This window comes from Ochlerotatus camptorhynchus, unplaced genomic scaffold, assembly GCF_037179485.1.
Source record: "Ochlerotatus camptorhynchus isolate MF236.1 unplaced genomic scaffold, CSIRO-AGI_Acam_v1.1 ptg000547l, whole genome shotgun sequence".
Lineage (NCBI taxonomy): Eukaryota > Metazoa > Arthropoda > Insecta > Diptera > Culicidae > Ochlerotatus > Ochlerotatus camptorhynchus.
Genome location: NW_027041030.1, coordinates 100,903 through 115,358, shown reverse-complemented (window position 1 = coordinate 115,358; position 14,456 = coordinate 100,903). Strand labels below are relative to the sequence as shown.

Below are 14,456 nucleotides of genomic sequence, written 5' to 3'. Positions count from 1 at the left end.
CTTCCTTAAGGCACGCCTTTTAGCCGTTTTGAGACGTTTCAAGCGTGTGTTGCTCCAGATTGGGAAAGCCTTCTCAGGGTTGGTCTTTGTCGGCACGTACTGGTCAATAGCGTAGAATACGATGTTCGAAAGGGTCGACGCCGCCAAATCGGTGTCACAATCACGAAACGTAGTGTTCCAGTCTATACTCGATAGGAAAAGATTCATGCCATCGAAATCAGCTTTGTTGAAATCCAAAAGCACCTCTTCGGTAGTATCCTGAAACTGGCAATTAGTGCAGTTGTTCAGAGACAGCAGTAGAGCTGGATGATGCATGCAGTCTTTGACTAGAGGATGAGGAGCTTGTGTTACAGAGCAATTGGGTCGGAGGTCTTCACTGACAAATGCGAGGTCTAACATGCGGTTGTTGCTATTAGGTACCACATTTATCTGCTGCAGGTTAGCGGTGCTGTATCCATCCAGGGCCATAATGATCTTAAGGGCCATAATGACATATCAATATTATTGTAAGAGCTGTCGTTTCAAAAAATATTATAAGAATTGTCAAGTTAATTCCAGGCTAGGCTTGATTTTCCATTTTTGGCAATACGTTTGATTTACAAATACCCGAATTTCCTAAATGGGATGTTTTTACAGGCAATCTCGCAGAAGGCTTTTTTGGTATATAATAGAAAGAGAGTTTTCAAGGTCATTTTAGCCATAGAAAATTTCTATTCTATATTTGTGGGCCGCGAGCATATGAAATTTCTCAAAGTGGGTCGCAATCAACAAAAGTTTGAGAACCGCTGCCCCAGGATATTTTCACAAGAATTCAGATCGAAGAATTATTAGCCTCCCTTAGCTCAGTCGGTAAAGGCGCAGCTACAAAGCAAGACTATGCTGGAGGTGGTTGGGTTCGATTCCCGGTCCAGTCTAGGAATTTTTTGGGTTGGAACATTTCTCGACTTCCCTGGGCATAGAAGTATGATTGGACTTGCCACACAATTATACCAATGCAAAAATGGTACAGGCATCGAAAGCTCTCAATTAATAACTGTGGAAGTGCATCTAGAACACTAAGTTGAGAGCACGGAATAAGCTAATATGCGATGTGCAATAAGCTTGAAATGCGAAGAAGAAGAAGAAGAAGAAGAAGAAGAAGAAGAAGAAGACCTTCTACTTATCAAATATTCAATCAGGTAAGCCTTACATATTTCTTCACTTTGACAGCTGAATCAGAGATTATTCAAATAACCGACTTCATGAAGATTAGCTAGTTTGAAGATCTCCAACTGATTGAAAGTGCAAGAGACGACTCTCGAATACGATGCCCTCAAGTAGATCAAGTATTATGCTGAAGATTTTGGAATAATAAAAAAAAAAGTAATGACGTCTCGTAAGCATTATTTTAAGGTGCAGGGATTATTCAAAAGATCTTTTAAATAATTAAGAGAGTAAAGTAAATGGATTCTATTAATCATAATCGTTTATACTGACCAACAAATCCATACGAAAAGCAGTCGCCAAAACTCAAAATAATCCCGTTTACTTGGCTTGTTTACGTACAGCATGCAGCGGAAGAGAAAAAAATATATAGATTTCACACGCGTGTATTGTTGGTAGGAATGCGGCAAAGCGGCAGCAGTACAGCGGTTAGCGCGATTTTATGATGCTATGCCGCTGTCATTGTGCTCAGCTCTTTATGCTGTTTGCTAGATGTTATGTAGGACAGTGATGCAAATGCAACCGCATCAACCGACTATCGCTGACAGAACGTTTTGTCACGCAGTGAGAGTTAGAGCCGTGACAAACAACAATCACCAGTAATGGCCGCTGCTCACAGACAAAACGTAACATTCGCTGCTGATGATGAAAAACACAACGAAACCAGTGAAGACACACAGAAAAAATGAAAACAATGCCTACGCATTCCAAGTTCGTCTCTGCAGGTACGACTGTGTGAGTTACAAACAACGCTGGCAAAATTAAACGGAAGCTGTTGAGCTCACTCATCAACACACTAACATAAGCAAGCAAAGCAGAAACTGGTTGAAAACGAGCACAGATCATTGTCTTGATTGTCGGGAACGACCAGATCGGTGATGGATCACCACCGGAGACGACATTCACCAGTTGCTTTTTACTTCTTTCGCATCGTGGTCATGGAGAGTGCTTCCACAAGCACATTGATAGGAATGTACCAAGTATTACTATCATCACCTGTTTGACGATTGTGATTGTGATAGGTCGCAACTCTGATGTAGAATGCATACATTCATGCTTAGATTGCTGCAAATTATTCAAAGGCTAGAATTTTATATGTTGACTAGCGGCATCCCACTCTAAACTCAAGTACTAGTATACATTAAATATGTTTAAATATCTCATAAGTATTCTTTAGTATTTTTAAGTATTTTTAATCTTGCATAGTTTCCATCGTAGTTACTGGTTGCTAGTGTTGTTGTTTGTTGCTGTAAACCCCGTCAATTTTATAGTTTTCGTCACTTATGAAATGATTTTAATTTTTGTTGTAATCTATTTGAATTACGGATGGTTTAGAGTAGAGAGGCTCTAGAACCACTCTAGTTTTGAATAGACTTTCCAGTGCGCTATCATGAATTTGAACTCCTTTACAGAGCTGTTTTAGATTTCCATAAAAATAAGAAGCCGTCGATTGACATGGCAGACTCAAGAATGTAACAAAGAGTGTTAGCACAAGTTGTGCAAGTATGGAGAAGAATAAGTTCTTGGCTATGCCTATACAGGTCAAGGATACCAGAGTTACGATGCGCATTTGCCTGTCGCACTACGACGATGATGCGAACCTTTTACAGTAGGAAATTGTACTGATTGCAATACGCTTTTCGGGGAACATACATCGGAAAACGAAGTTACTTTAGACTGGTAAAGTAGTTTAATTGGCGTTTTTCTAAAAATCGATGTTTTCATTTGAACATAAATTTTCCTGTTTTAGTAATTGGAACCACCAACGACAAGGTGTTGGTGGTTGAGGATTTCAAAAACACTAGCATCGTTATCATTCTGATTCGTAGTGGCAAATAGATTATCCCGGTTGAATCGAAGCATTTCATGCGAGTCTTATACAGCTCGATCGTTCCAGATCGCGACACGTAAAATAAGTTGATTGGTTGGTTGTTTTTATTTAAAAGTTTTAACAATCGATACTTATTTATTCACATGTCTTGTGTTAAAATAAATTGATTAAATTAAATTTTTACAATCGTTGCTGTTAGCTGATACAATCAATGAAAAAAATGGATTCGACATCAACACATTGGCTTATCAATCATATCCAGCTCTAATAATGGGTTAACATATCAGAATTGACGGTTCCTAATCCAAGGAAATGTAGTTCATATTTACAACATGTTTACTATGTACGGCAAAGTGGTATAATTCTGCTTAGCACCTAATTCCGTGCATTTCGCGTAACATTTGCAATATTTTACATAATATAATGAGAGAGAGAAAGATTAGTAATTTCCATTTAATTCCACTACCTTATACCCTTGACAGATACGCGTATTTAGTTTACAATGTGAAGACTTCTTCAGTGTCTTGTACTAATACGAGTACGAGTCGAGTATTAGTACAAGACACTGAAGAAGTCTGCACATTGTAAACGAAATACGCGTATCTGTCAAGGATAAGCAAATAAGGTAGTGGAATTAAGTGGAAATTACTAATCCTTCTCTCTCTCTCATTATACAGGTATTCCACTAAGACACCCACATTGATCAGGAATATTTTCAGTTTTATGTAAATTTATATTTTTACCATGCAGACGTAGTTAATACCTACCATCATGTTCAATTCAATTCAAATTATATACAAATTCCAATTATTTTAGAAATTTTCAAAACAGCCCTAATAATGGCACTTCACGGCAGAATAAACACGTTCGGTGGAAAGCTACAAGATCCGACTCTCCAGATGCCACAAGCTCGGCAACAAGTACAATGCGAATGGTGTGGAAAACCTTCTCAACTTCTTGTTCAGATTCGATAGCCCTAAGAGCCTTAAGTTAGTTACATGGCCAAATCATAACGGTCGAAAAGTACCTAATCTTAAAACGCAACGATCGATAAAACCAAACGAACAACGAGGGAAAAGGTTCCATGATTGTCAAGCTGACTTCTTCATGTAACATGTCGAACGGATCATGCTAAATGCAAATCAAAGAGTGACATATTCAATAGTACAGTTATAATGCGAAAATGATGCAATTCATTTCTAAATTGGATAAAAAATCAGCGGCTATTTTCTCCACCGTTGACGATTCTTCTCCACTTTAATTTATGGGTGAATAATTTTAACAGAAACGCGTGTGAATTAAGTGCAAGATGAGTGAGATTCAAAGCTCTTGCCGGGTAGCATGAGCAGCTGGCAGAGGGTTGTCAATATGAATGTTTCGTTCTATTCTGCTAAGTTTCCCGAAATTTGCAGCCTCTGGGGATCGTCAAAAGCCTGGAGTATGGGGATTTGAAAGGTTAATCCATTCAACGTGACGAGGAATCTATCATTTGATGTTCACCTAAGCAACCATAGGCACGTTATTTCGCCTTTTTGGCTATATGCGGGCCTCATCAGAACTTACAAAAACTGATATATTTAGTCGTTGTTCAGCTGTGTCTATGGTTACTTGGGCAGTTTATAGTCATGAGTACGTGCGTGCGTGCAAAGAATCATGACCAACATTGGAGAAAATTCGGTAAGATCCTGCCATTGCATTATTTTCTGATTCTTCAATATTGTACAAATATTTACACATTACACACAACTAGACATAGTAACTCGGAGCGTTTGGTACGGTATATCCACGCATCCTTCCACAGATTCAAGAAATGTTTCCATTCATTTCCAAGAATCATCTTTGCGGCAAATACAACGCAGTAGGCCTGGCCGTATTGATGTTTATATCATATCTCAGATATGCTGTAAACATCAATTAGACAAGAAAAATGATTCGACCTCATCTAACCTAATCATTTTCCCAGGATGCTTTCTCGTACTGGCTGCGTTTGTATTAGATTAGATTAGAGATTAGATTAGATTATGTAATCATTGCGGAAAAATTTATTTAGGTTGCATTTAGAACACTTTTATAAGGCTCACAAAATCTGCAACTCCTGTGTTACGTAGCTCATAAGAGCAATTTAATCGTCAACGGCAGTTTAGGAGTTACCAAACCATAATTCTGCGCCCTCAATTCAGAACATTGTACATTAAAAACGCTAATTACTTGCTGCATTACCAGCTTTGGGATAGGTGTGCAATATCACAAAGCTGGTAATTCAGCAAGTTGATTAATATATTAAATGTTAGGAATGCTCTTGTGTTTGCCTATGAAAACTCTTACAACTCGTGGAAGAAATCTTACATCGAAAGGCACTCACATAAACTTTTATTTTAATATTTATTTTTGTGAGCAGAAATAGTAAATGTTTGGATTAGAATAGCATTTAACCCCAAAATAATACCTGTATGATAAAACTCCATTGCTTTGGGAGTTAAATTCCGATTATAACAGTAGGTCGGTGTACAACGTATCATTTGTAGTTCGCGTGTTTTTGTCACGAGTCCACCAAGCATCGCAAGACGCACCTCTCCTTCATTTATTGTATCCTTGAAAAGCATGTAAATATTTGATTTAGCAAAACTTTAGACGCGTTTTAACTTCTACGCCAATCTAACATTCAATTCTCGGTATCCACCTGTGCCTCACATGTGTGCAGCCATTAACGATGCTACTGTATAAATAATGAATGTAATTGCTCTTAATGCGCGAGGTGCGTTTAGCAAATGGCCTCTTTCCGTGATCTCGTAAATGAGCTGTTTATTTATCCGCGATGATGTAATTAATTTAAAACCATTTCGCCTAATGTTCTGTGTGCAGTCAGTGGTGAGTTTCAACCGGGACAGCTTTCAACTGCCACCCAACACGGAACACGGAATATCCCCATTACACAACGAGCTCTTCGGTAGTCCCATTCATGCTCCTAAGGGCGAAGTGGATAAATTAGCAATGCAGATTGCTTTCAAGAACTGATTTGCAGTAGATCGATGCTGGAACGAGCCTCCCGGTGATTTATGGCTCTCTGTCTTATTGGAAAACGACGCAAAGATGATTTGTGTTATGTGGCGGCATGCGATTTGCCTTCCAGATGGCCGGAAGGAAAATCAATAAACTTTCAATCAATTTTGAAATGCTGTCATCTGCTGATGAGTTGGAAATGGATTATTGGATATTGCGGTGGCAGCGGGTGAGCTGTAATGAATGGTGCAAGTCTAAAAACCCAGCTGAACCACGTGTCATGTGTCTATGAAGATGAATGCCGGTGTCAACTATTCCCGCAAACCTTCGGGCAGTTCATTGCGCTTGATCAAAACAAACAACGGGCATATCAGCGCACCGCTCGCTATAAACAACAAGTTACAGCACCGCCTCATCACGAGACAGCTCCCTAAGTAGGTTAATCTGCGCCCTTGGCAGTGACAAAACTTGCTCTCGCGACGCCGCCGCCTTCTCGGGCGTCGTCAGTCTATCAACAAAGATAATCGAAAATAGCCTTACCTTAGTTTCCTATTTTTGTGCACCGAAATGATAACGAGTGCATTTCCTAGCACAGCCCCGATGATGATGGATCCGAAGATTAAGCTTTTCATACACAGTACTCCCACCTCGAAGAAACGGTCCTCGTCGGGAGTGGAGAGAGCGGTCGTCCCATTGGCAGCCGTCACCGTGATCAGATCCGTCACGGTCGGCGCTGCTGCGGGCGGCGTTCCATTGCCGAAGTACGGGACCAGGCCACTACTGTTCGGTGTAGAAGTATTGGCATCCAGCAGCAGTGGGTCCAGTGTGGCTACCGTGACTGGCTTGGGGACCATCTCCGCTCCGGCCAGCATCGCTCTGAGGGCCATTAACACGATTCAACCGTCGTTGCTAATGCCATTTAACTTCCTCTTCGACTTATTCTTTTTCTTTCTGCTACTTCACCGTGCGATATATTTACAACCGGCTCAATACACTGATTACTTCGAAACACTCATACACACGTACTCACAGACGACGGTGACTTTTTTCACTTTTCCACGCTTTCCCTTCGGTATTTATTACACTCTCTTAACTCTAATTATGTGGGTAATTAAATTATTATTACTTTCTTCACTTGCTTTTCCCATCATAACACTTATCTCAGCTCTGCAGGGAGCCAGCCATTCGAGCAAACACGTAAACACAGACGCATACACACACGCACGTTCGCTGTGAAACGATGATAATATGAAGTTAGATGCTTTGGCCGGTGGGTGGTGCCGGTGAATTGCGAGCACTTTGCTGGGTGGTGGGCAGTGGCAGTGGTGCTAGTTTCAATTTTAAGTTTTTTTTGTGATAATGATGTTCAAGCATAAACAAATTTGCTTCCTGGGTAAATGGTCTTTTAGTTAGTCAATGTAAGACAGTTTTACTTTTTCTAGGTCAGTAACAAACACAGTATTTAGGTATTGGAGATGGTTGGATTTTAATAAGGACCAGTAAGTAACAGGCAAGGGTGATGAGAGGTTTCGAAACAGAGGGGAACGATTTTTATTTTGCTGATGGATCGGTGAGAGAACACGATAAGGCCGAATTTGATAAGGCTTAATTGGTCGTTAGGTCAAATGGGTCATTACACCAACATTTTTCCTTGAGCACCAATGCTACCGACGCCAGGAAGGCAGCTCCCACACCTGGACCCTACACGCAAACCAAAAATCTATTACAATGAATGGTAGTTCCGTTTCCTATCATCCTCTGTTCATGAACATCGCAGCGAATGTTAGAAGTTGACCTTACAGGCGATGTAATTGTCTTTTTCATTTCGTGTTCTATCTACGCTTTCGACTATACCAGTAAGCTTGTAGAACGATGCACATTGTAGAACAATGTAGAATGACACACACACTTGCCTAGAATGTCTCCAGCAGAAAAAGCATACGAAGTCAAGTATGCGAGAAAATGAGCGCTTCATGTTTGCTTTTAGGCTATCCATATTCAGGAGCATGGAGAGAGCAGTGGAGAAAGCACAGGTCTGACAATCGAAGCGTTCTTGGTTCGAGTCCAGTCGGCAATCGGATTCCTATTTTTTTCGACATAACTAATTTACCTCACTAATACACTCTACATTTTTCGGTCTCCAATTTTCTTGCATTGGACCGCAGCTAGGTATATCGCATCCTCGGTTCATGCGGTCTCCACTTACATCCTCTGATGATGAATCCCACATAATTGTAAGCGAATCTTACATCAAGTCGGTTGGGTGTAACTATCGACCCATCAACTCATGAACCGGGGACCAACGGTTTTACTTCTCTTCCGAAGGAAGGCGTGATCAGAGATGTTAGCCTCAGAACATCCCGGTGGCGCCGACTGGGATTGAACCCAGGCCTGCTGGTGTGAGAGGTAATCACGCTTTACCACTACACCACACGGCGCCAGAGTCCACATATCTACGACTATTCTTTGTCGGGTGTTCGTATTAGTGGAGAGAGCCTGGTGAAAGTCTTAGAGGAGGGATTTAATACGACCGGTTGGGTTGAAACATGAGACTAAAACTATTCTTTATTGATGCAGTACTGACATTTATAGCATACTAGGATTATTATAATTTCACCGAGTTGCTTCGATCTCCTTCATTCCTCCTCAAGCTCGGCGGGCTGTAGACCAATTTTCAGACGCATCATCTCCATTATGACGCGAGCCAATGGTTTTGTTAGACCATCGGCAACCATTTGTTCACTGGGGCAATAGCGAACGTCCATCACACTATTGTTGACCAACTCCTTCACAAAATTATAGCGAGTGTCGATGTGCTTTGTTCGGTTGCTACCGCCGGCAGATTTCAGCATCGCAATACAGCATTGGTTGTCTTCGTGTACAACTACAGGAGCCAGAATTGGTTCTCCAACGTCCTTCAGTAGCTTCAACAGCCACATCAGCTCGCGGCTGGCTTCGGAAAGCGCCACGTACTCCGCTTCAGTAGACGAAAGATTTACGCATGGTTGTTTTCGGGCTGCTTAACTGATTGGTCCTCCAAGACAGAAGACGAAACCGGTGTTTGATTTCCGGTCTGTCTTGTCACCAGAACAGTCTGCATCGACGTATGCTTCCAGCGGTCCGGATGAACCTAGACGTAGGCCCCAATTCACTGTTGACTGGAGATACCGGAGCGTCCGTTTTGCTCCGGTCCAGTCTGCTTCCGTTGGTCGACTCACCTTACGGCCCAGAATTGAGGCGCTTATGGCGATGTCCGGTCTCGTGTTGACCGCGATGTATAGAAGAGCACCCACCAGGCTCTGGAACTCGTCGTTTCTGGGCATGGGCTCCTCCTCCTTCTGCTGTACATTCGGGTACCCGGGATCCATCGGTATCGGCAAGGGCTTCGCTTTTGATTGTCCGAACCGTTCGGCTACCTTCTGGATGTAGGTTTGTTGGTTCAGGAAAAACTGTCCGCCGGATCTTGTCACTCGGATTCCCAAATAGTGTCACACGTCTCCAAGGCACGTAATGGTAAAGTGCTCCCCTGCTTCAGATGGCACGAAGCCCAGCTGCTTCAAGACTTCGGTGATTTTTTCATTCCACTCTGATTTTTTCGTAGATGCAGTACGTTGTCCTTGACCCCGTTATGGAATCCTACCGGCTGCTTCGTGAAAATGGTCTCCTCTAGCTCTCTGTGTAGGTACGCCGTCTTCACGACGACGTGCTTCACCAGCATTCCTCGTCTCGCGGCGACACTCAGCAGGGTCTGAAAAGTGGTTTGCTTGGTGACTGGCGCAAAGACCTCATGGTAGTCGGTTCCGTATTTTTGATTGAATCCTCGCGCTACCAGCCTGTCCTTATAGCGGATTGTTTGGCGACAAACGGACGACATCCCATGTGGAATTCTCTTCATGCGCCTTAATCTCTTCCTCCATGGCTGCCTCCCACATGTTGCGCTCGGGGCTAGCCATTGCTTCTTCGAATGTGCGTGGCTCGTCGACATATTGCACTGCTATGCGCACGGTGTCTTGATACCGTTCTGGCGGGATGCCCTTTGTGGTACGCTCCGATCGTTGGACTACTAGTACATCAACTTCACCGACGACGTCTTGCTCCTCCTGATACTCGGAAGTCTCAAGCTCCTCCTGCGCTTCTGTTTCCACAAACGTCTCCTCATTGGCATCGTCGTAGCTGGTCTCAAACCCGAGTAGATCGAACTCATCCGATTCGTCCTCGCTCTCGTCCACGTTTGCTGGAATAACGGGGACCTCAGCTTTCGGTTGCTCTAGGAGTCTAAATGGATAATCAACGATACTTTCCTTCTGAGGTTCGGCACTCCGAACCTCGTCCAATGGCAGTCCCGACTGACGGTCAGCTTGTCGTTGTTCAGGTCCACGAATCGGTACGCCTTGTGTTGGGAGGAATAACCAACGAGCAGCAACTTCCGAGATTTCGCTTCTAATTTGCTTCTCTTCTCTCCAGAGATCCACACGTACGCCGGTGAACCGAACATCTGGAGGTGGCTAATGTCCGACTTCGTGCCATACTACAGCTCGTACGGCGTTTTCTTCAACGGCTTCGTCGGCAAACGGTTTTGTAGATAGTTTTCAGTGTTAACCGCTTCCGCCCAGTATTTCAACGGCATTCGGGAGTCCAGTAGCATGCAGCGCGCCATTTCCACCAGTGAGCGGTTCTTCCGCTCCGCAACCCCGCTCTGCTGCGGAGTGTAGGCGGTGGTTAATTGCTGACGTATCTCCTGCGCTCGGCAGGGCACATCCAACACGACACTCTGAAATTCACCTCCCTGGTCGGAACGGATGATCTTCGGGGTTTTACCAAATTCCGTCTGGGCGAACTTGACGTACTCTTGAATACGCTGGGAAACCTCGGACTTCTGCTTCAGGAAATATACGACGGTAAACCGGGTGAAGTCGTTAATCATGGTGAGAAAATAACGACACCCACCGGGTGTCACGGTTCGCATGGACTTTGGCTTCGAATTCTTGGGGAACGGAAGACGTGTCAGCTTGCCCTCAAGACAGCATTCACAGACGACTCGGCAGCCGCACTCTTCCATCTCGATTCCAGTTGCCATACCCTTGGTCACCAGCTCACGGACGGCTTCATGGTCACGATGCCCCAACACACGGTGCCAAGTGTGCTGACAGTTTGACGTATGGTGCTTCACGGCCAGTGCTTCCTGGGGTACCTTCAGGGAGTACAGTCCCCCAGAAATCGTTGCTGCCGCAATCACCTTCTTGTCCTTCAAGATTAGACATCCGTTAAAGTCGAAAATGACCGTAGCTCCGTCAACTCATCAACTGCAAATCTCGCCAAACTGTGGTGAGATTGAGTTTAATGATTTTTGCTTTACACCCAAATGCAACCGAAACTTTCATAACGGCTTGAAGCAGTCCCTTCGCGTCTGCCATCGGTGAAGATTAAAAAGAGATAGCAAACTATGCTTTCTCTTTCTAAAAAAACGATGTGCAATGGAATCATTTTTGTGTCGAATCAACTCTCAGCTTGATTTTTGCACGTTGTGAATAGTCTCGCAATATCAAAGGAGCTTGTAAAATCAATATCAAACATGATATTCTGTTCCAATATCACGCGTGATATTGCGAGCGCATGAGAGCGGAAAAATATCAATTGATTTCTGATTTTGCCAACACTGGTATGGTTGATTGCTTTTGTAGCGGGAGGTGCGGTTTAAAAGCTCTGAAAAATTGGTATTTCATGTTCCATGTTTGCCAAAAACTTGTTGCCTATTCGGGATTGGTTATGCTACTCTTCTGGAGGAAATTCTAGTCGGAATAACTGTGAATTTGTAGTAGGAAATTCTCGGAATTTTCGTCCGTAATTCTCAGAATTCCTCCTCGGGAGTTCTCTGACCCTTTTGTGGGAAATGTTGTGAAGTTCTCATCGGAAGTTCTATGAATTTTTCGTCGGATGTTCTCCTCACTTCTCCTTGGATGTTCGCTGAACTTCCCCTAGGAAGCTTTCAACTTCTCCTCGGAAGATCTTTGAACTTCTCGTCGGAAGTTCTCTGATCTTCTTCTCGGAAGTTCTCTGGACTTCTTGTCGGAAGCTCTATGAACTATTTCAGAAGTATTTAGAGTTTCTTGTCGGAAATTCTCCGAATTCATCCTCAGAACTTTTCAGAACCTCTCACCAGAAAGTCTATGATTTCCTCTTCGGAAGTTCTCTGGACTTCTCCTCTGGAATTCTCTGGACTTATCGTCAGAAGTAATCACAACCTCCTGTCGACAGTTTTTTTTTTAACAACGGCAGTACTCTGAACTTTTCGTGGGAAATTCAGGGTATTTTTATGAAATTCTTGAACTTCTTGGAACTTCTCTTTACAAAATCTCTGAAACTTGTCACCGGAAGTTCTCTAAACCTCTCTTCGCTCTAAACTTTTCGATAGATTTTACAGCAAGTTCTGCGAACTTCTTTTCGGAAGTTTTCTAAATTTCTCGAAGTAAGATCGCTGTACTTCTGGTTTTAACTTCAGGAAACTTCAGTGATGTTTTGTGAACGTTAGGGAAATTTAATTAGGTTTTGTGAATTTTTCGCCGGAATGTATAGGAACTTTTTGTCGGAAGGTGAGTGAACATTTGTTAGAAGTTTTGTGAGAACATATCGTGGGAAATTTGCTGAACTTGTCATCGGAAGATCTGTCAACTTCTCGACGGAAATACTCTGAATCTTTCATCGGAGCTTCAGGAAATTTTAATTAAGTTCTGGGGTCTTTTTGTAGGAAGTTCTCTGAAATATTCGTCAAAAGAACAATGAACCTCTGGGAAATTCTTTTAAATTGTCTTCAAAAGTTCTGCAATCTTCTAATCGCAAGTTCTCTGAACCTCTTGTCGGAAGTTCTCTGAGCTTCTCGTCGAAAATTCCCTGAACTACTCGTTGGAAGATCTATGAACTGCTCGTCGAAAGATCTCTGAACTTCTGTTCGGAAGTTCTCTGAACCTCTCGACGGATGTTCTCTGAACTTCTCGTCGGATTGTTAGAGATTAGTTTTGCACCAAATATGCGACCGCCATAGTATTTGGCCGGATACTTAGGCCGAATATCAAGCTTTGCGCTCTCAAAATTTTGCTCAAACACCTTGTCGACCAGCTGAGAAAAGGCCGAACATCAGACAAAATTTTGGTTAATGGCCAAAAACCTGACCGAATAGCACTATTCGGTGCATCACTTTTAGTGATTGACTTAAGGGTGAGTACTTGTTAGTGACTTAAGGGTAAACTGGTTGGCAAATTGCTGGGACTCGTTGAGTCAAGAGCGGTGTCACCTGATAATGCAAGCCTTTTCAGAGATGCTCTATAAATGACGGTAAATGTCGGGACTCTGACGGTCCGGGAGAGCTTGAAGGTCCTGGTATAAATGCTGCATCTAGGTAATTTATAGAGCCTGTCCCTCTCATTGTCAGGTGGCGCCTCTACTGCGTACTCTGCAACAAGTGTTCGCGCACAAGGCGAACGTTTTGTGTGATTTTCTTAAATTTATTCTTATTAGTGTTGATATGATTGATCCCCGTTTTTCGCCTCATATTATTTGGAAAAAAATCCCACCCATTAACCCCGAGGCGACCGCGGGTAATCGGTCACCCCACTAACTTCAACCCTTTCCAATTTCAACACACGCTCTACCGAAAGAGAGCATGTTGCCGCAAGCTTTGGCTCCTCCCACTAGTAGAATTTCCTATCGTAATATAGCAGCGAGGAGGAGAAGAAGAAGTAACTTTGAGCATTTAAAAGTAGCCACCTATCGCGCATAACGCTTGGCCAAAGTGTGCCAACTGCGGTGGAAACCACCGTGCGTCCACTTGCGACTGCCACAAGCGAGCGGAATTCATCAATATTCGCCAAAAGGCGGCAACAGGCAACCAGGCCGGTCGACACCGCAATAATCGTGCGCCCCCGGTTATCACTGATGTTCAGTACCCTGCAATCCAGCCCCGACGACTGGTCCCGAACCTAGCACCGCTTCCCCTCAACAATCAACGAGCCCTTGGGCTGGGTATTCTCCAACAGAGCAAGTGCCCCCCAGCCGCCAATCAGCTCAGCATCGCCTCGCTGCTGCAGTGGCCCAGCCAAACCAAGGTCCCTCCACTGCCGTGGTTTATCGTATACCAGTGCTGTGTCAGGTGAGTCCGTCGACGATTCCCCATTTACCTCGGAGGAACTTGTGACACTCGTGAGAGAGGTCATCATCATCCTTCGCACCTGCAAAACCCTTGTTACTAAGTATGGACCGTGAAGTTATAAATATTGCAAATTGGAACGCTTGTTTGCTGAAGAACAAGCATATCGAACTCCTTGACTTCCTTAACGCCAAGGAAATCAACATTGCCATCATCACCGAAACCCATCTAGAGCAGGAAGTCAACATCTACCTATCGGACTTTCCGCTCTTGAGACTCGAC

The 14,456-nt window shown here is 43.4% G+C and overlaps 1 protein-coding gene and 1 pseudogene across 1 annotated transcript in view; one reads left to right on the top strand and one right to left on the bottom strand.

Moving 5' to 3' along the window:
- LOC135713224 (octopamine receptor beta-3R-like) overlaps positions 1-14,456 on the bottom strand; it is a 390,570-nt gene that overhangs the window by 362,864 nt on the left and 13,250 nt on the right. The window contains exon 2 of the mRNA XM_065236330.1: positions 6,575-7,264. Coding sequence (XP_065092402.1) covers positions 6,575-6,921 — 347 coding nt within the window. The 5' untranslated portion in view covers positions 6,922-7,264. The remainder of the gene's footprint in view (positions 1-6,574; positions 7,265-14,456) is intronic.
- LOC135713219 (sarcosine dehydrogenase, mitochondrial-like) overlaps positions 13,358-14,456 on the top strand; it is a 43,133-nt pseudogene continuing 42,034 nt past the window's right edge.